This window comes from Limanda limanda, chromosome 8 (genome assembly GCF_963576545.1).
Source record: "Limanda limanda chromosome 8, fLimLim1.1, whole genome shotgun sequence".
In the NCBI taxonomy this organism is placed as follows: Eukaryota; Metazoa; Chordata; class Actinopteri; order Pleuronectiformes; family Pleuronectidae; genus Limanda; species Limanda limanda.
In genome coordinates, this window is record NC_083643.1 from 12497502 (window position 1) to 12521956 (window position 24455).

Genomic DNA, 24455 nt, shown 5'->3' on the forward strand with positions numbered 1-24455 from the left:
AGATACAAATACTACATATAAAATACTGCTATTTGTAATTATGTAATTGTAATGATTCCTTGTAAATTATGAACAATTCATTGAGAAAGTAATAAAAATGCAGATTAATCGATTTTTAGAAATGATTGGGTCCAGCTTCCTTAATGTAGAAATTTCAGTTCAAGGGTTTCTTTCTTTGAAAAACCTAATTTATTCCTTAATAATGCAGATATTATTAATTTTTTTACTTACATGTCTCTTTATATATAGTTTTGCTTAAAAAACACAGTACATGTCCTTCCAAAATTTCCTGTCTCTTGTGAAGCTCATGTGGAAGAGTGTAATTGTATGCACATCACCTTCAAGAACATCACAGAAAAGATTAACAACTACATATTAACTTCAAATTACAAGCTTTATACAACTGTTCCGTCGCAGTTAGATATTAGTCAAGATTAAATAAGTGTGAGTGAGACGTTGAGACATTTGCATGTTTCCACTGGTTCGATGTTTCTTGAACATTACCAGAAAATTCCAGTTGGTGCTCCCATGTTAGGATCTGGTTCCATGTTCTGTTGCCGCACATCGCTCATGCTCTCCTTGCTTGTTATGGGCAGAAAGGCCAGTGAGTGTTCCCATGACGGACCGATCATACAGCTCACTTTTCACAGTGTGGACGGATGTCTTTGCTACATGCCTCTTTAATGCACTGTGAAGTCCTGGATAGGACAGGGACCATTTTTTTACTGGACATAAAGGAGGGTCTGACAGGTTCATCAGCCAACGCTACAGAAATCGGGGAGTATCATTTAGGTGAAGAAATAAATGATTCGGAGGAGAGAGAGTCAGTGAAAGAGGGATGGTCGGGTGAAAGATGGCAGAATGGGACGGCTTTGTTATCTTGACCTTTGTTTTGGGCAAACAGATTTAAAGGAGACACAAAAGGTAAGTCAGGGACAGGCAACAGCTGATGTGGGGACGGGTAAAGAGAGGGGACATGCCTGGAGGGCTCCATGGTGAAACAGAAACATGTGTACATTTCCTGCATGAAGTTGAGATGAGACTGCACACACACACACGCACACACACACACACACACACACACACACACACACACACACACACACACACACGCACACACACACACAAGCGCACGTATGATTGCTCCTCCCTAGCTTGACTCTTTACACCGGTCTCCCTCCAGGGTTGCAGAGAGAAGGGCAGATTGACAACGGAGCAAGACCATTCCACACACCATGAAGAAAGAGGACTCAGGCGGTCAGAGTCTGAATGAAGTCAGGACCCTGCTCTGCGTGTCTGGCAGTAATTATGACGGCAGAGGGAAGAGGATTAAGGTGCTATCCCGTCCTGGGGTCCTATTAGTGGGATTGATGTTTTTGGCCACCCTTCCTTTTGGAGCAGGCATCAAACAGAGCGTCCCCAGGGTCAAACTCAGCCACAGAGGTAAGAACTGAGATGTTGTTGATTTGTCTGGAAGTTTTACTGCTATTACATATTATATTTATACTTTGACATTTTTCAAGTTATTTTGCTGTTTGAGATCAAAGTAAAGTTTGGTTAATTTGCAGTAATTCTGCATGTTTTGTCTGAAGTTTGCAGCCTTCTTCTTCAGCGCACTTTATAGAAGTTTGATCGTGCAATGACTGGGAATCCGAACTTTGGTTCCATTCATTTTCTTTTTTTCTTTTCAAAACTATTTTTTACTGTCAGTCTTTCAGTGCACATCCTCCAGACCATGTGTAGCTTTGTCTGTCTCTTTACGTAACTCCCTCCACTCGTCTCTATTTCTCTTGTGACTTTTTGCCCACAGCCGGGAGGGAAAGTGAAAAGAAGTATCGCACAAAGTCATATACTGTTTAAGTATAGTGAAAGATTTATGATCCACTTACTGATCCATCAGCCCACTTCATCATTCCTTGTCATCTTTTTGAGAGCGCAGAAACTTTTTCTGGCCACTTTTGGTGAAACACTTACACAGTCTCTTAATCCTCAAATATACATTAATCCTGAAGTCTGATTTATATTAGTGACGGTGGTGACGCAATGGCTAATGTTTGTGTTTAATGAAATACACTGTTATTGCAGTGCAGTCCTATAAGTCTGAGTCACGTGGAGAACATACATCTCGTGTTGATGCTCCTGGTCCTCGGGAGAAAGTCGTTCAATCCGCTCTGTGTATATTAGCCAACTCTGTTTGCTTTGTGCCACCGAGGGAAAGCTAAATTATTGCTCCGCTTAAAATCCATCCTGAACTTCAGTGCAAACTTCACTTCAAAGTCTCCATCCCTCACGCTTCATATCGGCGGCACACAAATGAACTTCAGTCTTGCTCCATAAAACTTAAACCCCACTGTGACTTAAAAGTAAACTGGCTCTAACTTCAGCTCCCAAAATCTCCCCTGGTCAAAGGCTTCCAAAATCCCTATGGCTGGAAATAGATACACACGAATGTCCAAAGTAAATATATGTAAGTAGCTGCAGGAATAATGATTGCTATGGACAGTGTTTATTCAGCAGTTAGTCTCGAATTTAGCACCAGAGTTTGTTATTTATTTAATGTTTGTTCCAAACTCACCAGTTGATAAAATGGAGCTCATTCTTTCATTTATGATTGGTTTTTATTGGGCGCCGATATTTCAGTCAACTGATCTTTTATATATGTCCAGTCAGAATGGGTTTAATGTCTCCGCTTCTCTGTGTTGACTACGAGCACTGCTCACTAAACCCTGCTGCTCATTCAAGAGAAAGACCCTCTTGCCTTTGGACCTCATGGAAACAGCGGTAGAAGTAGAACAATGTCCATGTATGGTTCTCCCGAGTCAGAATCACTGAGGCAGAGAAGAATCTATCAAAAGTAAAATCACCTTCAAACGCAGCGCACACATCAAGCACGCGGCTTGTCATCGTCTCATCAGTGCACACCGCTCAAGGGCAACACCACCCAGCGGTGATCACTCTTCAAACCTCGCGTCGGCCCCTCCTCCCCCCCGGTGAAAGCGCAGCTTCAATGAGTGAAGGGTGAAACGATCAAAGTGAAATCGTCCCTGATTGAGTGAACGCCTCCAAACAACTGCCTTCGTCTCTAAAACTTGAGCAACTCTGACCCCCCCCCCCCGCGACACTGAAAAACTCATCGTGAAGTTCAAGTTTCATCCAGGGAGGCGACGACTCGAAGGCCTTCAGCCAAATGAAAAGTAAAATCATATGGTCTTGATTTCAAAGCCTTTAATCTGATGCACGCTCACACGGTTGTGAGGCCTTTGTTCTTAACGTGTGACTAAAAGGATGAAGTTACATCACCGTGCTACAGTTTTTTCGTCATACCCTACATTTTTCGAACATTTCTATATTTATAACAGTTTCAACTACATAACTAATTGAGAAAAAGTTGCTTAATAACAGCAAATGAGAACATCCGCTCACATTTATCAGTGTCTGGTGAGACATTAATCGGTGTTTTCTGAAACCACGGCCAGAACATCCTACGCTGCATATTAATGGCCGAGCTGAGGCTGTGATCATGCAGCATGAAAACAGCGGCCTCATTTCAGCTGGCTTAAATGCAGCAACAATGATCAGTAGGTTACTTCTAATGAATACTGTGCTTATTCATGCTGAAGTTATGTGACTCTTGTCCCGGCGCATATGGCTGACTCATATAGCATAATTACAGCAACCTTCCCATTTTAAAAGACCTCGTCTCGAATGATCAGACATAAAGCTGTGGTTCTAGGAAGTCTAACTTATCTGGAGCTATGTGTACAATGTATATAATGGTATTATACAGTCTGAGAAGAGAAGACCCTGTTTGCATCCAGCCAGTTTGGTGATGTCTTCCCTAAATCACCCGCAGGGACGTTAATCAAGAGCTGTTGACGGGACAGAGGGCAGAAAGGTGTGGAGCGCCACGCTGAGCAGCAACAGCCAAGCGGGCGGCTGCTGTGCACTCGCAGTGATGTGTGTTTGTAGATCAGATTAGCATTAGCCAAGGGCTAGCTGGCCTAATCTCTCTGTGAGGTTTAGTCTGTTGCTGCAGTTGCATGATGTGTGCGTGGGGGTGAAAGATATGAGCATGTGGGGGTGCGCCGTGTGTGAGCCAGTGTATAGGAGGAGGTATTAGGAGCTTTAAGCGGGACTGCGTGGTGTGGAGGGGTCCCAGATGTTCAAATATTGGAGGTTGGTAACCTCTTCAGTCCTTCACACCAAGAGGGTAATCGCAATGTCAATCCATTCAGAGTGACTCCCACAGGACTGCACCGCTTTGAGCCAGTGTTTATTCAAGGCATGTTGCTATACTGGCGCAATGAAAAGAGCCTGGTGATAGAAAAGATTTCCTCAGATCAAGGAGATCGAGGACGTAGGACTGAGCCGAGAATACGGTTTTCAGCTCCAAGTCTCTTAATGGGCTTTGGAAGCCCAAAGACCCACCAATAGTAACTGAAGAACTGCCTAAAGGCAGAATATTTAACTCTTTATATACAGTATATTTAAATTGTTACCATTGTAAATCATAAGTCCACCGAAAGATCAACCAGCAAGTAATGTGTGGGTTTGAAATTCAATATTCCAATAAAAAAATCAAACTTTATTCATAAAGCACCATTTAAACCAATTTAATACAATTCAAAGTGCTTTGCCGGTGACAAAACATATGATGTTAATTATTATTAATAAGATACAGATTAAAGACTATTGCAAAGCAGTCAGTACTACAAGGCAACAATAAAAGAAAGTTGAAAAAAATCACATGTAGGAGCACAAACATTTTTGTAAAACATAATAATAATGATGGCATATTCAACCATAGAAAAACCAAGTCATGTGCGAATACGGTGTTTTCTTTAGAAATAAATAAAATTCCCATCCACTGACCCTTGTTTCAGAGATGTCTCCATGATAAATGACGTAGCCATGAAAATACCCTGATAAAAGTTTGCATAACTGAAATACTGTCTTGCTGGAAGTCTTCTCTGTCAGCGCGTGCAGCTAAGGTGTTGAACCATAGAGGATTACGCAGCTTCAGATCAAGCCAAGACATGTTTTTAACAATTTTGTAAAAGGTAATCCAGCGCTTGTCTTTGGGATTTCGGTGCAGGGGAAAAGTTAAGCTTGACAGCCTAATCCTGTTACTTATTTTTTATTTATTTTGTATCAATTTACTGTATTTCAATGCCAGATATTGCATTTTTGCATTTACGTTACTTACACTGATGTATTAATGTCTGTCTCTCTCTGTCTGGCCCAGAGCTGCTGCTCACTGGCAGTGAATCTCTGTTTTTGGGCCCATCTGACGGCCTTCACTCCCACTCGCTGCTGCTGGATGAGGAGAGGGGTCGTCTGCTGCTGGGAGCCAGAGATCACATCTATCTGCTTGACCCTGACAATCTGGCCAGAGCCCCCAGAAAGGTACCGGACACAGAGCGGAGAATAGCAATGTGCAGATAATTTATGTAAAGGTACAGAATTAAAGTAGTGCGACACACAAAGAGCAGCTTTTTGTTTTCTGTAGCCTTTCAGGCCATTTGATCAACTTGAGCGGTTGTTTAGGTCGACCTCCAAGTGTTTACAGCAGCTTCAAGAGCCCCACACCCTGACAGAGGGATAGTGCTGGAAGAAAGTCAAGTTTGAACAGGAGATGGAGTATCGCCTCCGCACACTGACCCAATCCCCAGACATGCAAAATCCTGCTTGGAGTCACTTGAGACATCCCTAATAACCTCTGTTATGTGCAGTGAACGGTTCATTTTTAAGGAGACAGTCATTTGGCCTATAAGCTCATGACACTTATACCTGTCTTGCGATTAAGTAGGGCGATGTGAGGTATTATTTTTCCATTACTGTGTTTCTTAGCTGGAATGCTCTCAGACGTATATTGTTTTAAAGAAGAGCTCACCTTTCAGTTAGTGGCAGTCAGAAACTGTCTGTCTCCTGAGGTCAGGGTCATCGTGTTGGAGGACGCACACACACAGTCGCACGCACACAGACACACACACGCACACAGACACACACAGACTGCACACGTTTACGCTCACACTTCGACATTTCTACAAACACACGAATGCATTTGGACGCATGCCATATGGTAAAGTTTGTGGATGTGAGTGTGTGTTTATGCAGCTGAGGTTGATGACAAGTGGGACGGCGGTGTGTTTATTTGATGGTTATCTATTTGTTATAACTTTAAGTCGTGCTCTCAGAGTGTTGCCTTTTTGGTTGCCCCTCTAGTAACTGATACTGATGGGAGATAAGCCTAATTCTCCGAGCCTTCGGGGACCAGCCCCTCGCAGCGAATGTGACCTGGACACACAAACTTGCTTGTTTATCAGTTCATTAGGTAACATACCTTGGAAAGCAGCCCTGGGCACTGAAACACAGCAAAAATGTTTTGCTAGCAAACATTCCAGTTGTTTCTACCTGGAATTTCAGGAGATGGCTTTCAGACCGATTCGCATTCTTTAATGGGACTGGAAATTCTATGTTTATTTTTTATTTCCAGAGGGCAATTTCAGTGGTTCTGAAGCAGGCCCTGAAACCATAGACTGTAAACTCTGGGTCTGGAAAGTGAAGCCAACGTTGAGGTGCCTGAAACCTGTATTCTCTCAAATGACCAGCAGAGGGCAAAAAAAAAATCACTTCATTAAGAGAATATTGTTCTATCTTGATTTAAAACGGTTTTTTTTAACCGTAATGGTCTAAATCTGTAGATTAAAGTCTTCATCAATACAGTATGATGCTCATTGTGTAAATCATGGATCCATTAAGAGTGAAATAAAGATGAAGCATGGTATGTATTGGGCCACGGATACCATGCGATTAAAAGCTAGTTCTGGTTGCAGGTTGGCGTGCACTGTCTCCGTTTGGCTGACAAACTCACTCACTCTAAATCTACCCGTGGTTTCACAAATATTCAAAGATTGCACTGGACCAAATACCAAACCAGTGGCTGACGTCATGGTGGGTTGCCACTTGACCACAACGAGTCAGAGCAAAGGAACTTTTGACATATTTTAGATGAACAGTTGTAATTGGCTGATTGCTCATTTCCCTGCTGCTATGTTGTAAACCTTTCACCACAGTCTTTAAATGTTCCCATTAGAGCTGCGATAAAACTTGGCCACTAATCTATTCATATACAGGACTTCAAAACCACTCTAAGCTCCTATACTGGCCACACTCTGCGCTGAGTCAAAACATCACCTTGTCACGCTGGTTTTCTGTGAGAACTCCTTGGCGGCATGCGCCGACTTGGAATCATGAGATGTGTTAATATTTGTGCCTGTGTGTTTGAATGCGTATCAGAGCTCTGTCGGCACATGAACCAGTCCGGCGATAGCGCTCCTTGGTAGGATTTAGGCGAGGTAAAACTCAAAGCACATAAGCCTGTTATAACACATGTATGAACACGGTGGGGTATAGCGAAGGGACACCGAATCGTATACGTCCATTGCTCTCTCGTACCAGCACCCAGAGGTGTCGCTTATTGTATAACTGTAATCTGTAATAACTCCAAACAGCAGATAAAAAAACCTACTGCAGTCCTACTACTGTCTGGCTACTGTTTCGGAACATGATATAAAGTGAATTCTAATGGCTCAAAGTGATATAGAGCACTGCTTCCCCAGCTTTTTCATATACATTTTAAAAGTTCGACCATTAAAATCTTGAATTATCGCATCTCATAAATGGAAAGTAACTGCATGAGCACCGATTTGAGATCTGAGGTTACACTGTACATTACGAGATGAGGTGACAAACTTTCCCCCTTTTTTTTTTATCCGTTATTAGATTCACTGGCCTGCTTCCCGGGACAGCGTGGAAATGTGCAAACTGGCGGGGAAAAATGCAAATGTAAGTGCAGAAAGTCTGAGCATCACTGGTTGTGCAGAATATACCTGTTAATTAAAGCCTTCCGTCCATCATCGCTCCTGTTCTGTTCCCTGCTCATCCAGCTGGAGTGTGCAAATTTTGTCAGGGTGCTTCACAACTACAACCGAACACACGTCTACGCCTGCGGGACCGGAGCCTTTCACCCAAACTGTGCTTTCATCGAAGTCACCGGGCGCAGAGAGGTAAAGTACATCTAAGTGAGTGAAGCTGAGCGAGAACTTTTGCAGGAGTTCCGGATGCGGATGAAACATTTTGTGAAAGTGTAACATTAGCGTCCCTCTGGTCTCAGGATGGTGTGTTCCAGCTGCTGCCTCGCACAGTGGAGTCTGGCAGGTTGAAGTGTCCTTTTGATCCACTGCAGCCATTCACCTCCGTCCTCACAGGTAACATCACACAATGCTGAGCTGTGGCAGCCTTATCTCTCATGCACCAGGACTTTTACTACTGCACAGTCCTGTACACCCAGGAATAAATGATGGTTCCCTTCACGTCTCCACTCAGTCGTTTAACTACATTTATATTCATGCTCCAACCGTTTCCCCCCCCCCCCAGATTATTTTAGTCAGGAAAAATGCAGGCAGACATTTCATAGGCAGCAACAAACTAACTTGGCAGAGGGTTGTAAACATCATGTGTTTTTGAAACTCATCATCATACTGTGTGTTTTTCCCCACTGATTCAATGGTGAGCTAATAGAAAATTGGCCCCGATATGAGCAATGCAGACAAGAGATACATTTACATTTTATACTATAACTTTAATGATTGAACTGTGAAAAATCAAGCCTCAATTACATATCTATCAAGGAATCATTATATATATATATACTTGGGGTGGTAATTTAATTTACTCCCTATTGCAGTATTGGAATATCCCCCATCAAATCCATATTGGTTAGGCTCTGGTTTTTGGTATTGAAATTTTAGAAGTTTAATAAAAATGTGCTACATGTCCTTGCAAGTTGTTTTTCATGAGTTTGTGATTGTTTTCTCTTCTTTGAATGACCCGTCTGTTTCCTCTGTGCAGATCAGTACCTGTACGCGGGCACATCTTCAGACTTCCTGGGCAAGGACACGACATTCACGCGCTCCCTTGGCCCTCCACCAGACCAGCACTACATACGCACAGACATCGCCGAGGACTACTGGATCAATGGTACACACGCGCACATGTGCACGGATCCACATTACAGCGCCGATCGCACTCAAAACTTTTTATTGCCTTTTTTTCCAAACTTCCAGCCTCTCCACTGACACAAAGAGCCTCTCTGTGCCTTCAGGACGGTTATTGGCATTCCAGCACAGAGGAAACAACACACTTATTCATTAAGCTGGGACCTTTATATGAATACCATAGCTGGACAGGGACCACACCTACAGGGGAATTTACAGTGTGCCACAAAGTTCACGGCCTTAGTCACACTACCGCAAAACCACAAGCACACACACACACACACACACACACACACATGCACAGTCATCCCTGAGGAGGGAGTCCTCTCTCTCTGTCTCATGTGTGTTACATCAACTGATGGGCTGTTGTGTATCACCAGGATCTAAATCCTTACACATGGTCTCCACATTTCACAACCACACAGTCAGAGATGTTTGGAGTAATTACGCCTCTGTCTCTCTCTCTCTCTCTCTCCTTCGCTCAGTTTGTGTACTGTTGTGTTGGCGCCGGACACAAAGAGAGAGAGAGAGAGAGAGAGAGACAGAGCACATCATTTTCTTACATTGTTTCCGTACTTGTGAGTCTGTGGAACATCTTTCCAGTGTGGCTGGACTAACAATGCCCTTCTGTGGAGTGTGTTAGCAGTCGTACATTAAGCTGCTCCAGTGGGGAAATCACCCTCTGGTGGATGGCTCCGCTTCCAGGGGCTGAGCTAGTGTTGATGTAATGTTGCTGCAACACTTTGGACTAGTTCCTCCTGAATCAGGACAATGATGTCTCCTCTCCCCACACACACTACTTTTCCTACATCATTTATGGCTTTAATGCCCTGGTTACAACACTTTATTTCAATACAGAATCATACATTGTTAAACGCTGATCTTTCTTGACATGTTTTTTATGTTGCGATTAGTCCAGCACCTTTAAAAGTTTTGATAACACTAAATCTTATACCTCTGCTATATAAAATGTCAACTATTTTTCTATATACTGCATTAAGAGCAATATTTGTCTTTAAGCAGTTGGTTGAGACCAAAATAGAGCAGAAAGGAGACTGAATAATGCTCTTACATTCAAGACATTCCAACTAACACAACTCCAAATGGACGTTAATGTTGCTCTATGTCCAGGCAAAGTGTTTATGTACAACTGTACAATTAAGGTGATAATATGTCAATGCTGTGTTTAAAGTTTATTCTGCTTCCCCTAACATGGACACTACCAAATAATCAATTAATACCTCTTTAAATAAGCTCATGGATGCAGGAGATTTTTCTTTAAATATTTACATTTTGTTACCTTACTTCCATAAGGATCTGAAAAATGTTTAAACCAGTGTGGATGTGTGATTAGAGAAGATGTCTGAGCCTGGATTAATGTGCGGCTCCAGCCTCAGCTCAGTAAACAGAAACCGAAATAAATCAGATCTCTCTGCAGAAGTAGAGCGAGACCGTAAATAAACCTGCTCCAAGTGTAGCGTTAATGTCACTGTCATGACGGTGTAGCGTGGCAAAACCATTACCTGACGTATTCAACACTCTCCCCTCTCTCTCTCTTTCCCCCTCCGTGTCTTCAGAGGCCAGGTTTGTAGCTGCTCATCCCATCGCAGACACCTACAACCCAGATGATGACAAGATATACTTCTTCTTCCGCGAGGTGTCGTGGGAGGGCAACGACAAGAGCATCCTGACCCGAGTGGCTCGTGTGTGCAAGGTGAGATACTGCACAGGAGAGGTGAGGAGAGGGGGAGGTATTCGGAGGCGAGGAGGTGAGGTGAGGTGAAGACGTGACATACGGGCGGAAAGGCAGCGGAGGAGAGGGGAGGGAGATGGAAAAGTCCCAAACGAGAAACTAGATGCGGATCTTGCAACAAGAGAAATGGTGTTTGGTAGAGTTGGTAGAACAAAGTGGGACAAGTAAAAAAGCGGATGTCTCACAATGTTTTTGGTCGTCTTTCCTGCTATTGATCTGACTGGATAAGGATGTTTGTGTCAGCTGCTACAAAGAGACGTGTTTAAGTCCGCTAGGAGCAGGTCGTGCTGAGAAATTCTTCCTTTGTAGTCGTCTGAAAGAGTTGTTGGGCGCTGATGTCAGGGGCAGTACATCATGTTGTTAACCCCTCTGTGCTCTGCTGACACGTCCGTCAAAACTGCTGCTACGTAAATCGTTCATTACTAAAATAATTTATTTTTTTATCATAATTTTCGACCTACAACGATTTGCATGTATTCCTATTTAAGGTAGGGTTGGTAATCCTCGAAAAGCTAGCAAGCGCAGACTACACTTTGAAAAAATACAAATACAATCGATACATTCCACCTCCTCCCTCTCGTTAAAGCTGCCTCCCACACATCACATGAACGTGCAATGCTTGTTGACAGCTAGGGGGCAGTATTTGCGTGACTTTCTCGCTAACCTTTGACCATCGTCTCTCCTTCAGTGGTGTGTGTCTCTCCACCTCCCCGACTTGTACTCAGGTACACTATCCAATCATTTCAAACAGAATGAACATCAAAAACCTGTTTCAGCAAATATGATAAAATATATTTCAGAAACGACTTACCAGCACTAGCTTTAAAGGGGCGATATAAATACATATTTTTTAAAAAGGCCGGGATGCATGATTTATATTCAGATATATTTAATTTTCATGCAAATCTCAAATTCATGTCTAAACCGAACAAATGAAGCAACACAATCTATCTTTGTGTTCAGTTGTCAGAATGCCGCGGAACATTTGAGAGGCGTATCATGTTCCAGTGCCCATTAACTTATATTTGACAGCATGTCAAAACAACTGTAAGCTTGGATGGACACTGCACAGCTGACAGAGGACAGGGGCCCGACTGGATTCATGATTGGGAAACTCATTTTGTGCCGTAGTGTTGCCAGCAGTCATTAAAATCGGGTCCAGCCCACGCAGCAGTTTGCTGTTTGTATTCAGAGCTCTATTGCCACATTCTCGGAGAAAAGCTCTCAGAGCATTTATGACTTGAGAGTAAGCTGTAAGGCAGACTGGAAGGAGATTCCTCTGGATTACAGCCCTCTCTCGCTGTTGCTTTCCCTCTCGGGGATCCCGCTCTCTCTCTCTCTCCGTCTTCTCTCGTCCCTCTCTTTCATTATCTTTAAGTGCGTTTTTTTCCCCCTGCATGTAAAAGCAATGAGAGCACTTCACTCCAATCCTCTTTGAAGATTATCCCCATTGTGAAATCCTCATTAAGTGCTTACGTTTCTTCTTTTTTTTTTGGGTCTCTTAAACAAAAGTGTTTTTGAGTGTGTTTAAACATAACGGTCTTTTCTATAGCACTTAGTCAGCGCTCCGACTAAGTTTAATAGGGAGGTTCTGTTAAGTTTCCTACGCATCGCAAAGAGGTGATCTTGAACGGTCTCATCATAGCTCAGTCAGAGATGGCTACTTTAAACCGCAGTTCATATGCTAAGTTCAAATCTGCATCATTAATCAGCTGCCTCTGGATTTACTTTCTATAAATGTACAGCACTTTGATCTGTTTCTCCTCTTTTTCATTTTGTTTCCTTTTCTCTTTGTAATTACTCCTGACTGTCATTACACTAACACAAGTTCTCCTTTGTCTGAGTCGAATGAGCAGATCCATGCTAACGCTCATGATAGCATGTTTATTTTCCTAATTAGCGCAGGACTTCGGAGTCGGGCTGAGATTCTGTGGGTTGCCTCCGTGTGTGTGTGAGCCTGTTAGATAGATTTCACTCATTGATTGTGGTTAAGTACAGTGTGTGTTTCTGATTGCAGTATGTCTTTGGGCCTTGCTGGACAGCTGCACTGCTCTGACTGCGGTTTGCTTACTCTCTGTCTATGGTTGCGTTTCAGAATGACGTGGGTGGGCTGAGGAGTCTGACCAATAAATGGACCACCTTCCTCAAAGCCAGGCTTGTGTGCTCAATCCCCGGACCTGACGGAGTGGACACACACTTCGATGAGCTCCGTAAGTCACACAGGAGATGGGGAAAGTGGAAATCTAGACCAATAAGCTGGGGTTTATCCACAAGGAACTATGTTCACAGTGAATGTCACAATTCTTAATGTACAAGCAGCGGAGTTTTTCAGAGGCCAGGTTAGAGTCTGTGAATAAAAATAGAGATAGAGATGCAGATAAATCGTTTCGGTGCAGTAAACAGTAATAACGTCTGTGTTGCTTCCCCCTCTCTCTTTCTTCTAGAGGACATCTTTCTGCTCCCGACCAGAGATGAGAAAAACCCCATAGTGTATGCAGTCTTCACCACCTCCAGGTAAGTTCAGTATTGATCAGTTCTTCAGACATGTACTCACGTCCACAACAGGAGGAACATGTGAGGAACATTCCGGCGAGTGATGGGCATGATGTTTAAATTCAGCTGTTTTTGTGGATACACATTGACACCAGCGTTTGTCTTTATCGTGAAGAGCTCTTGAGTCTCGTCTTCCAAGTCGACAATCTTTGTCGGCATCTTCTGCGTGTATGACATTTAATTTGTGTTTGTTTTTGTCAATTTTGCGTCGGTCACATGTCTAAGGAAAATGTTCGGACCTCAGTACGTGACTGTAAGCAACTTTCATCCACCTGTGGGCTCTCCCTCTAACAAAGTCCCTTGTTGTCCCCTTTTCTCTCAGCTCCATTTTCCGTGGCTCAGCAGTGTGTGTGTACAGCATGGCGGATATAAGGGCCGCGTTCAATGGACCTTACGCCCACAAGGAGGGGCCCGACCACCGATGGATAGAATATGAGGGGAGGATTCCGTATCCACGTCCTGGAACGGTTCGTTGCCGAACTCACAACCACAGACACAAACAAGAATCTCATATTTGATCATTCCTAGTTGTAGATTTTTTTTATATTAAAAATCCTGAGCTTTTTTGATAATTACAACAAGATTAACATTTTTAATGATGATCACATCTACACTTGATATGTCTTCCGTCATTGAGGCTAAAAAAAGGAATGGGCAGGGGGCTGGGTGGTGTGGTCAGGTATCTGGAAGGCTGGAGGGAGCAGGAGTGTCACAGATGTTCCAGATTATTTTTGCCTCCTGCAGTATTTTATGCAACCACCAGAGGGAGACGAGTAACTGTAAATCAGTAAAGAGAGCCTCTCAATTGAAAAAAAAACCATGTGAAATATTTTGCATTAGATTTTTTTTTTTTTTTTTTTTTTTGCCTTCAGTGTCCGAGCAAAACATATGATCCAAGGATCAAGACCACTAAAGACTTCCCAGATGAGGTCGTCAGTTTCATCCGATTCCACCCTCTGATGTATAAGGCCGTCCAGCCTCTGACCGGACGGCCCGTGTTCACACGTGTCCGAGTGGACTACACCCTGACCAAGGTTGTAGTGGACAGAGTTTCAGCAGAGGATGGACATTATGAGGTCATGTTCCTGGGAACAGGTGAGAAACACACACACAAACACACACACCAGCTCCTGGTTGTCTCATGCATTTATATATCTCACCACCAGAGGACACTAGATAACAATCCTGCCAATCTGGTCCTCAGCCTGAAGCAGGTTTTGCTGTTGCTCTTATTGAATAAATGTAAAGTTGCTCTTGGATCCAGTTTCTTATTTCAAATCTCAGTACTGACTCACTTGTACCTTTTAATCATGTTCTCTATAACAACCTTAAATAAAAAACTGTGTATTTTTTCCTGCTGCCTCATAGAGGAAGTGAGTAAAAGTGATTAATCCCTGATTTACATTATTCACATCTTGTCTCACGCTCTGCCTCATAGATGTCGGCTCAGTTCTGAAGGTGGTGAGCATCAAGCAAGACAACTGGTCAACAGAGGAAGTCGTGCTCGAAGAACTTCAAGTTTTCCAGGTCTGCTGAACTAACACATCCTAACACACATAAATCCACAAACTCTGCAAGGATTTTTCTGAGTGATTGTTTTTTCATGTACAGACCTGCAGCAGTGTGCGTTATAGAGGTTTAAAAATGGTTTTAAAGTTTATTTGTTAACATTTTTTCGCAGGTTCCAACTCCCATCCTGAGTATGAAGATGTCTTCTAAACAGGTCCGGCCTCCTTTTTCATCCATATTCCTCCAATGCTCTTAACTATTTCTGCATGTCCCCTCTGCTCCATGCCCTTATGTGCACATGCCTGATGTGGCACAGTGACGTACAGTTTTTAATCCCCAAATCGGTCCTGCATCGCCTTTACCACTCTCTCTCTCACTCTTAAGACTTCACTGTTTCTTGCCAGCTCCCCCCCCTCATTATCTGAGGGTCAGTGGTGTCAGTAGACGCTTCAAGCCCAATCACATCCTCCATTAATCTCCAGCAGTGTTTGACCTGTGTGTGTGTGTGTGTTTGTGTGTGTGCCGGTTAGTGTTTTCAGTGGTTGTAGATTCTAGAGTCACAATTGCAAAACCTGATAACTTTCAGGCGTCGCTTGATATTTCTTAGATTACTATTGCATATAAAATAAGTTAATAAATGAATAACAAACATGCCGAATTTGTTTTTCTATCTTTGTCTGTCTTCTATCGTTACCTTCACTAAAGAGGAGTGCAATGTGTTTTTCTTTACTACAGCAACAGCTCTACGTGGGCTCCAGCGAGGGGCTGGCTCAGGTTTCTCTCAGTAGATGTCACCTGTACGGTCAGGCCTGCGCTGAGTGCTGCCTGGCTCGAGATCCCTACTGCGCCTGGGACGGACGCACATGCTCCCGATACATCCCTGCATCTAAGAGGTGCTGTATACACACAACACTATATTCCTTTACTTCATATAGGAATATACAATCTGTATATATAGATATTCTTAGGGTCCCCTATAGATAATCCTTTTGATGGACATGCTTACCACGTACTTAAGGCTTTAACCAGAAATACCTTAGGTCAGACATACTAGCCAATACAATATTAATTATAATTTAAAACCATGCATCATTAAGTTAGTAAATGTTATTTTTTAAATGTTCAATATTGATACCAAGCCCACCCATTATATAGATTTTTGAGCTGTACACAGCTTGAGGTCTATTACTTTACCACTGCAAGTCACACATTTTACACAAATAGCATCAATCACATCAAAGGGCATCAAAGCACATAGCTTGAGAAGTTAAAAAAAATTTTAATATACCAATATTGACCTGGATATAAACATGTGAACACAATGCTACTTGTTTAATTTACTCACTCTGTCAGAAACATAGAAGCACATGTGTGTCCGTGCCATGAGGACTTTGAAATATTTTGATATGCTCTCGTATTATTTGTAACAATAAACTTGGACAAAAATGCTTTCAGCTGACCCTTTGTTGCACCACTTCTCTCCATGTGTGTGTGTTTTCCCGTGGCTGTCTCTTTATTATGGGCCTGTCAGAGGGAGTTCACAGTTTCTGCAGTTTGTTGGTGTTTTATATTTTGTTTCTCTTAACCTCTTCTGCACTTTTTTACCAGATGGTGCCTTTTTCTGCAGTAAAAGAGCAGGAGTAGATCTGGACTCACCCTAAAGGCATCGTGCTCTTTAGGCCTCGCACATAAATCCTTAAAAATAAAACGCTGATTGTCACCAGTAATCGGAGGTCATCTTAAATCCAGACAAATGAGCTGCAAAGCTTTGTTTTTTAGGTTGAGTTGTTGGTTTTTGCAGCGCATGTGCTGTCAGATTGATTAATTTGCCCGTATTTTGTCTTTTAGCTTGTGTTTTCCTAAGTTGCAGTGTGTTCAGCTCCCTCGGCCACCAAATAAATCACATTTTAAGCGGTTGTGAAAAATAATTGCCAGGCGTAAAAGTGGGACAAATTCTTCAAATGCTCACATGTTTGTTTTCTCTTACATGCAAACGTACGAGAGGTATCCTAGACCTTTGTTAGCTACTTTACTCAACTCATTTAATATCTAAATGTGGATTTTTTAATTTTGTGAAACTGTTATACTTTGCAGATAAGTATTATACGGTACAAGGCTGATGTGTTCAGTTTTCTGTGCTTTGCCACTTTGAGCTTATCGATTAGTCATATTTAAAAAAACTATTTTTCATGTGTCTGATCTGCAGGCGAGCCAGGAGACAGGACATCAAACATGGCGACCCTGCCAGTCAGTGCTGGGACACAGAAGACAGTATGTGGACTGTTCTCCTAAAATGTCATCCTATGCTGCATCTCTCTTTCTTCTCTGTCAACGGATAAATGACTCACTTAAAAGCGCTTCGTGGAAACCTGCATGACTTCTCCCTTTTATTAGTACCGCGCACACGACTCTTGAATCATTAACACTGGTGTTTTCTTTAGGTCTTGGTGGAGGACAAGTGCAGGAGAAGCTTCTCTACGGGGTGCAAAGCAACTCCACATTCCTGGAGTGTATCCCCAAATCCCAGCAGGCCCAGATCCGGTGGTACGTCCAGAGACCTGGATCCGAACGCAAGGAGGAGGTGAGCGAGTGCACGCATGGTAGCGCATGTACACACGCATCACCCAAAGACAGACACAAATCATTGTCACACTCCTGTTTCTTGTTTTTGCTTTGCTTCACTTTATTTTACCTGAGGGGTAACATTTTTCTGATACCAGGTCAGAAAGCAGGGGAAATTCTAACGTGAGCCCTTCAAAGCTTCTTTAGTGACTCCTGAGTGTTGAACCTGTTCACCACTGTTTGTGTCACAAATCACCTCGCTGCAGATCCTGCTTATCTTGGGGAAGATAAAAAGCAATGCACATGGATCATGGCGATACCACTCACAGCTCAGATGCAGTGTTGAATACCCCAAAGCCACATAGGTTGTGAAATTACAGCTAATAAGGGAGCAACTCAGGGCCTGGCTGATTCCTGGAATAAAGTCATTATAGTTGTTTATGAGTGTCGAGGGCTTTTAGAAATTTTCTGCACATTCTCGGTTTCTGAGGAGGGTGAGGGATGACTTAAACCAGACCTATCCGAGGAGATGGCGATGGGACGTCATCTGTCTCCAGTGACAGATAGAAAAACTGAAAAAAAGAAGAGAAGAGTTACACCTTACCCTGCATTCAAACTTTGTTTTTCTTTTCTTGCTCATTTCTTACTGAGTGGCCTAAGTATTCATGGTGGAATGCAACTGCTTGTTTTTGTTGGACACCACTTATTTATTCAAAGTAAGAGAAATGAAGTGGTGAAAAACAGAAAACAACTATTTACACACACGGAGCTTGTGTAATATGCTGTACGAATATACATTGAACAATTTCAAAAGTCAAACAATGACTAGTTGGTGATTTGGTAGAAGATCAACATGTTTACACAAACTTTAGATATTAGGTTCAGTCACATTTTAGGGATACTTGTCATTTTACACTGCACGTGCCTGCAATGGGAAAAAACATTGGGCTCGTCAAGCTTGGACATTAAATATTAAACACCAGTTGGGTTCGGGTCGGACTTGATTAGTTTTCTCTTGGACTGAGCAGCTTCGTGCATGATGACACGTGCCCTGGGTTTGGGTGTAGCGTTGGACAAATGATGCAGTGGACATAATGTTAACATGAGTCATATACAGATTAAGCTAGTTAGATGAATGGTCTCATATCACCATCTCCTGGAAACATCACGTAATCGGAGTAATGTCTTATTCAGATTAAGGTTTCTGGAACATATGTGTCCATTTAAACATAGTTATCAATACTAACACCTAAGATTTGGGAGTGAATCCAAATCTTATCCTGACTAATTGTGTTTTGCAAAGGATGAAAGTAACTTTACGGACGGCTCCTGGGAGAGAGGATGGCGTGCAGAGAGAAGTGTGCGAGAGCTAATGTGTTTATATTGAAGGTGTGGAGAGAAACTCGTTGATGATGACACTTGTCTCCTGGAGAAGACAACCGAGACCTGCTTACTCAGCGCCCAGGTGCCCTTCCCCGCGCTATCCAAACACTCAAAGCTTCCTGCGGCCATTGTGAGCGTCCCGATCACCACTCCTCCTTCTCTCCCTTCTTCCCGCTGCACTTATTTACTCCCACAAATGGCCGCCTGTCCTCGCTCTCAGGGGTGAATGTAAACACATTGACAGGTGCAGAGGCCACTAAAGACCCATGTGGTCCTTTATGGGCCCGCGCAGCAGAAAGCCCGGTGTTTTTTAGTTTGGTGTGGGGATATATGTGTGTGTGTGTGTGTGTGTGTATGTATGTGTGTTTCTTAATGATCCCCTACAGCGGAAATCATAACAGAGCGCTCCCTAGGGACGGCCATGTGTTCCGAGGTAATGAAGACAATGGGGTGTTTTCTGTGTTTGTGTGTGTAGGCATGCGATGCAATGTGACCTATTGTACTCTAGACAAAGTGATGAGGGAGTGACTGCAGGAGGTCTTCCTCCCACAGGATCGTCACATGATAGGCAGGGAAACTTTAATAAAAAAATGTATTTATCTAAACAATATAAAGGATTAATGTTAACAGTTAAAGTTCAGTGATTTTAATAAGAGCAACATGTCCAGGAGTCGTTTTTCGGTGACTCATTGTCTGCCAATGAGAGAGAGCTCCCACCCGGACTTACTGGCAGCATTAAGCTAATAAGTGTTTTTAGTCATTTTCTTTCTGATGTATTCATTCAGACAAAGGTGACGCTTTATAGCAAAGTGTAAAAGTTGTAAAAGTTTGTCAGACTGAATGATGATGTGTAATCTAACGTCCTTATGTCATGACTGAAGCCTGAAAAAACCCTGATGGCTCATTATGATTCATGGTGAATATATTCAAATGAGAGAATGAGAGAATGCAGCTTTATAGTACAACAGACTCGCATTGAATGGATGAACGAATAAAGAATTAAATAAATGAACACAATTATTCAGCAGCCAGCCAGCTAACATTAGGGATGTTTCAATACTCAAGACAAAGGGAAGCTGCAACACAAAAAGGGATTTTTTAAGTAACTGTACGTGGATAAAAGATTAATTGTTCCTTGTAATTTCTTCATAAATTAACATTCAATTAACATTTCAGGACATAAATAAGTCATTTTTAAATTCTGTTAATATTTTGATTCTTTTGTGATCCCAGAAGTAGTGTAGGTCAAATTATTCTCCTTTTGCCTCTTAGCCAGGTGGAGCAACATCTCCTTGTTTGTGTATTCTGGCAGATGGAAGTTGTGTTTGTGTCCTTGTAATCAAGGCTGTTTGTTCATTTCCTCGCCTCTAAAGTCCAACATGACTTCACTGTCACTTTTTCTCTTTTCAGTTATAGTTCTGCCTTATTGTGTTGTTCTCCCCTCTCCTCACCACCCACTGTTAATGCTGTGTTTACCGGCAGCTGTGTCTAGCACAAAAAACACTTCTGCCCAAATACTGGCATCGTATGAACTGGTCCCTCTGTTCATTCAGCTGGTTTTGGGGATTCCACGCTTTATCTACCTGCTCTCGCAGCTGGGCGGGTGATATCGGAGCGGGTGATGTCGGAAGTGTCTGGCTCAGTTCAGCCTCTCACTCCCCCGTACTTCTCCCCCCCCGTTTCCCCCTGTCTGTCATCCCATCTCCTCTCCTGTCCTTCACCCTTCTCCTCACCAGCGCCACCTTAATCTCTCCTCACTTCCTGGCCTCACACTCCTCACTCTGTCCGCTTTGTTTGCTCGTACTTTTCCACGCCGCCTCTGTGACTTCCCACAGTCTCTTCCCTTCGATGTTTCTCCTCTCGCTCGCCGCACGCAGCCTCCCGAAGACTCTTGAAAGAGGAGTCCTCGGCGACCAGCTGCTCACAGCACCTGCAGTTTACTCAAATACGAAAATCTCCACATACGCACACACTCCCCCCTCTTATCCCCCTGTAAAAATCAGCTAATAAAGATGTGAGCTGGAAGAGATGCGTGTGTGTGTGTGTGTGTGTTTGTGTGTGTATGTGTTGTTTGTTCCTGTGTGTGACTTCACCTCCTGGAGCCTGGAATCCTGGCCCATTAGAAAATTAGTAATAAGAAAAGCATGGATGATGGGAGGCGTTCATTAGAACAAAGCAAGGCCTTCCGGGAAAGCTTGGGGTGACATAGGCACAGAAATCGCCTACTCACAGTTGTTATTCTTTCAAGAAACCATTAAAGATCACATTACTCCAGGTGCATGCTCACTCATATACGTACCAAAATGCATCAAAGCAAGTCAGAGCCTATTGCATTGCTGTTATTCAAGATTAGGGTTCGGGATTGATGGCTTCATCAGATGCCCAGGTTCACAGAGACACACGCCCACACAGACACTCAGACAGACAGAGAATCTGGGTGAGTTAAGATGTTTGACATTGCTGTTTAGTCACAGATGCCTCTCTTTGGGATGACGTAGTTGAGACAGCTTCACATGAACACAAACAAACACATTGATACTGACTGAAAGAAGATTTTTTTCTCCACAGGTACTTCACAAATATTAGATTTGACATTTTCTTTATATTTCCCAATGTCCTCAAACTAGAATGTGATAGAAGACAAACTATTAAGTCAAAGGTGAGAAAGGGTCACAGTGCAAAGAGGCCTGTCCTCTGCCTGGACAACACATCATCAGTGTCAGACCTGGAAAGCAACACAGAGCTTTACACACACACACACACACACACACACACACACACACACACACACACACACACACACACACACACACACACACACACACACACACACACACACACACACACACACACATATACAGATGCTTTTGTGTAGAAGAAAATGGGAAAACAAAGCCACAAAACACACACATGGTTTGCCTAATTAAGTTCACACCTCAGCCTCTTTCTGTAGCCGTCTTATCAGTTGCACCTTCTGGCGGTTGGAGTATGGTTGTGTGTGGTATGCTTTTGAAGCATCCACACATGCAGGGACACACACGTACGCCCACACTGGACACACACATTCTGGTGCTCTTTGACTGTCTTCTGACCACAGCTGTGTTGTTTTAGGTCCGGAAAGCGGCCGTGCCACCAGATGAATCATGGTGGACCGTAAACATTTAGCACACTACTTACCCCTTGCACCTTTACAACATGCACATGCAATCGCGCATACAGACACACACACACACACACAGAGACACATGGATTTCTTCTTTGGAGATTGCATCGACTCCCATTCATTGTGAATAGAGATAGAAACATCCTCACTCCGGTGGTCTAAAGCTCAAACTCATCCTCACACACTCACACAGACACACACACACACACACACACACACACACACACGCACAAACCATTATCTGAAAACCCTTCTTTGTCTTTGCTGACACTCATCATGCATCTAAAGATCTCTCCACACCACATGGTGACCTCTCACCAACAAGCTGTGGGTGACACTCACCACACCCACGTCATTATGCTTCCTGTTTCAGGGTCATTACCAGGTTAAATGCAGCTTGGGCACAAATCAGGCATGAAGATGTGTGTGTGTGTAAATAGGGTGGGAGGTATCGAGCGAGTGTATCGAGCAAGTGTAGATATGTGCAGATACAGACACACAAAATGTCTTGTTTTGTAGCAAATCCTTTTTGTGATTGTGCATTAGCTGGTGAGCCACACCTGCAGACAGCTGTGGGAAAATGACCTGACTCTGCGCTCTTTCTATCCTCCAGGTCAGGCTGAATGATCGTGTCGTTCACACCGATCGAGGCCTTCTGATTCGCTCCCTCCACGCCTCTGATGCCGGCGTGTACGTGTGCGTGGCTCAGGAGCACTCGCACTTCACCCACACACTCCTCCGTCTCACGCTGCAGCTCGTTACACACGGCCACCTGGACGGGAAGACCAAGCCCGGCGATGACCCCGTGGTGGAGCCGCGACACGGCGGCGAGCCCCGGCAGCGGTACAAAGACTACCTGCGAGTCATGAGCTCTCCCTTCGGCTCTCTGGAGGAGTACTGCGACTCGCTGTGGCTGGAGAAGAGGCCGTCGAGGGCGAGGGGACGCGGCCCGGGAGCTGCCAAGTGGAAGCACATCCAGGAAATGAAGAAGAGCAGGAACAGGAGACACAACAGGGAGAGGGAGGAAGGGGGAGGAAGAGGTGGGAGGGTGAGGACAGCAGAATAATGAGGGATGAGGTACAACATATAAAAATCTGGATTAGTTGTGTAATGCTCCCCAGACGTGACAGAACTGTAAAGTTGCATTGAGAAATCTGTGGGCAAGCAAAAACGAACCCAGAGTTACTCAGTGGCACGGAAGACTCATGCTGAAATAGTTCCGACTGAATATATTAATTTTAACTAGCAATTTAACGTAGTGTTATTGTGAGAGTATGTAATTTCTTCAGGTGTTAACTATGTAGGAACATTTCAGTGGTTTCAGAGGTTAATCTCTAGTAGTGTAAAAGAAATAAGAGTTTTGTTAATGGCGATGACAATGCATTCATGTTGAATGACTGTAAATATTTGTATAGCATGTACAGGAGATACGGCGTGCTCATTTTAGTGTAATCTGTATTACGTTAATAATAATCCCGTTTTATGTTTTGACTGAAACAAATAACATATTTTTGTACAAACTTTTAACATAAGTGCTGTAGGTTCAGTAGACGTTCTCTTTTTTCAGGTATTTAAATAAACTTGTTGTTGGGGGCTGTGTTTTCTGAATTCTTGCCCGCTTCAATTCTGCGAACAGACAAAAATCTGTGTGCAGGGAATCTATTATAGGTGCCGTCTCGTGTAGCAGACAGGTTGAGAATGGCTCCGGGTCGGTTCAGCTGAGCCTCTCCTGATGCAGCAGCGCCAGGACACTGTATGCAGATGTCATGATGATGCAGGGGCAGCTGCTCTCCCTTAATGGAAGCCAGTGTCTGAAAGAGAGACAGGGGGGAAAGAGAGAGAGAGGACGTCTTTCGGGGAAACCATAGGACAGCATGTGAGCCGGCTACGTGAGTTACAGGTTTCCTAGAATGAACTGGTAAAGGTCTAAAGGCATAGACATCAGTGGCATGAAAGGGAGGCATTATAAAAGCTAATGTGCATGACCTGGAAAATACTGCATAGTTAGACTTATACAGTCATGGAGATGGTATCATACAGTGCAGGGATCTGATGATAAGAACATGACAGGCATCGTTCTGTACCTGATGTTATCAAAGTCATGGGAGTTCTTCTGTTTTAACTGACTTAACAGTTACTATCGTCTTTAATTCGATTTTGGTCGAGCTGTTCAAATACTGCAGGTGACACAGCGAGAGACTTGTACACCAAGCTGATGAGATATTCAAAACTTTATATAACTTTCTATATTTCTGATTCTATTATTGTCTCATGTGTATGTGTCAACACACGTGATAAGTGTAATATTGTCTTAGGTGAAATGATTGGCAGAGGAACTTCGAATTGAACATGTTTACTTGCCCTTTACACTCATGCAGCTCGTACACACGCACAACATTCAAGTCTCCCAGTTTGTCTCTTTCTCCTCAGTGATTTCTGGTAACAAAGACAATAAATATTTCAAACACTTCCT

General features: G+C 43.3%; 1 protein-coding gene across 1 annotated transcript; it reads left to right on the forward strand.

The window, feature by feature from the left end:
• Positions 1 to 1235: 1235 nt before the first annotated feature.
• On the forward strand, positions 1236 to 23048 carry sema3d (sema domain, immunoglobulin domain (Ig), short basic domain, secreted, (semaphorin) 3D). Its single transcript, XM_061076434.1, has 17 exons — positions 1236 to 1443; positions 5246 to 5406; positions 7786 to 7848; positions 7950 to 8069; positions 8177 to 8270; positions 8914 to 9042; positions 10637 to 10773; positions 12908 to 13022; positions 13257 to 13326; positions 13688 to 13832; positions 14238 to 14460; positions 14804 to 14892; positions 15047 to 15088; positions 15610 to 15767; positions 17081 to 17145; positions 17316 to 17455; positions 22596 to 23048. The coding sequence occupies exons 1-17, from the start codon at positions 1236 to 1238 to the stop codon at positions 23046 to 23048; spliced, it is 2412 nt and encodes an 803-aa protein (XP_060932417.1).
• Positions 23049 to 24455: the final 1407 nt, after the last annotated feature.

Bases quoted from the DNA above. Each gene is read 5' to 3' on its own strand.
- sema3d (XM_061076434.1), top strand. From the start codon at position 1,236: ATGAAGAAAGAGGACTCAGGCGGTCAGAGTCTGAATGAAGTCAGGACC. The intron at 7,849-7,949 runs GTAAGTGCAGAA...CTGCTCATCCAG, and splicing joins TGGCGGGGAAAAATGCAAAT to CTGGAGTGTGCAAATTTTGT. The intron at 8,271-8,913 runs GTAACATCACAC...TCCTCTGTGCAG, and splicing joins ATTCACCTCCGTCCTCACAG to ATCAGTACCTGTACGCGGGC.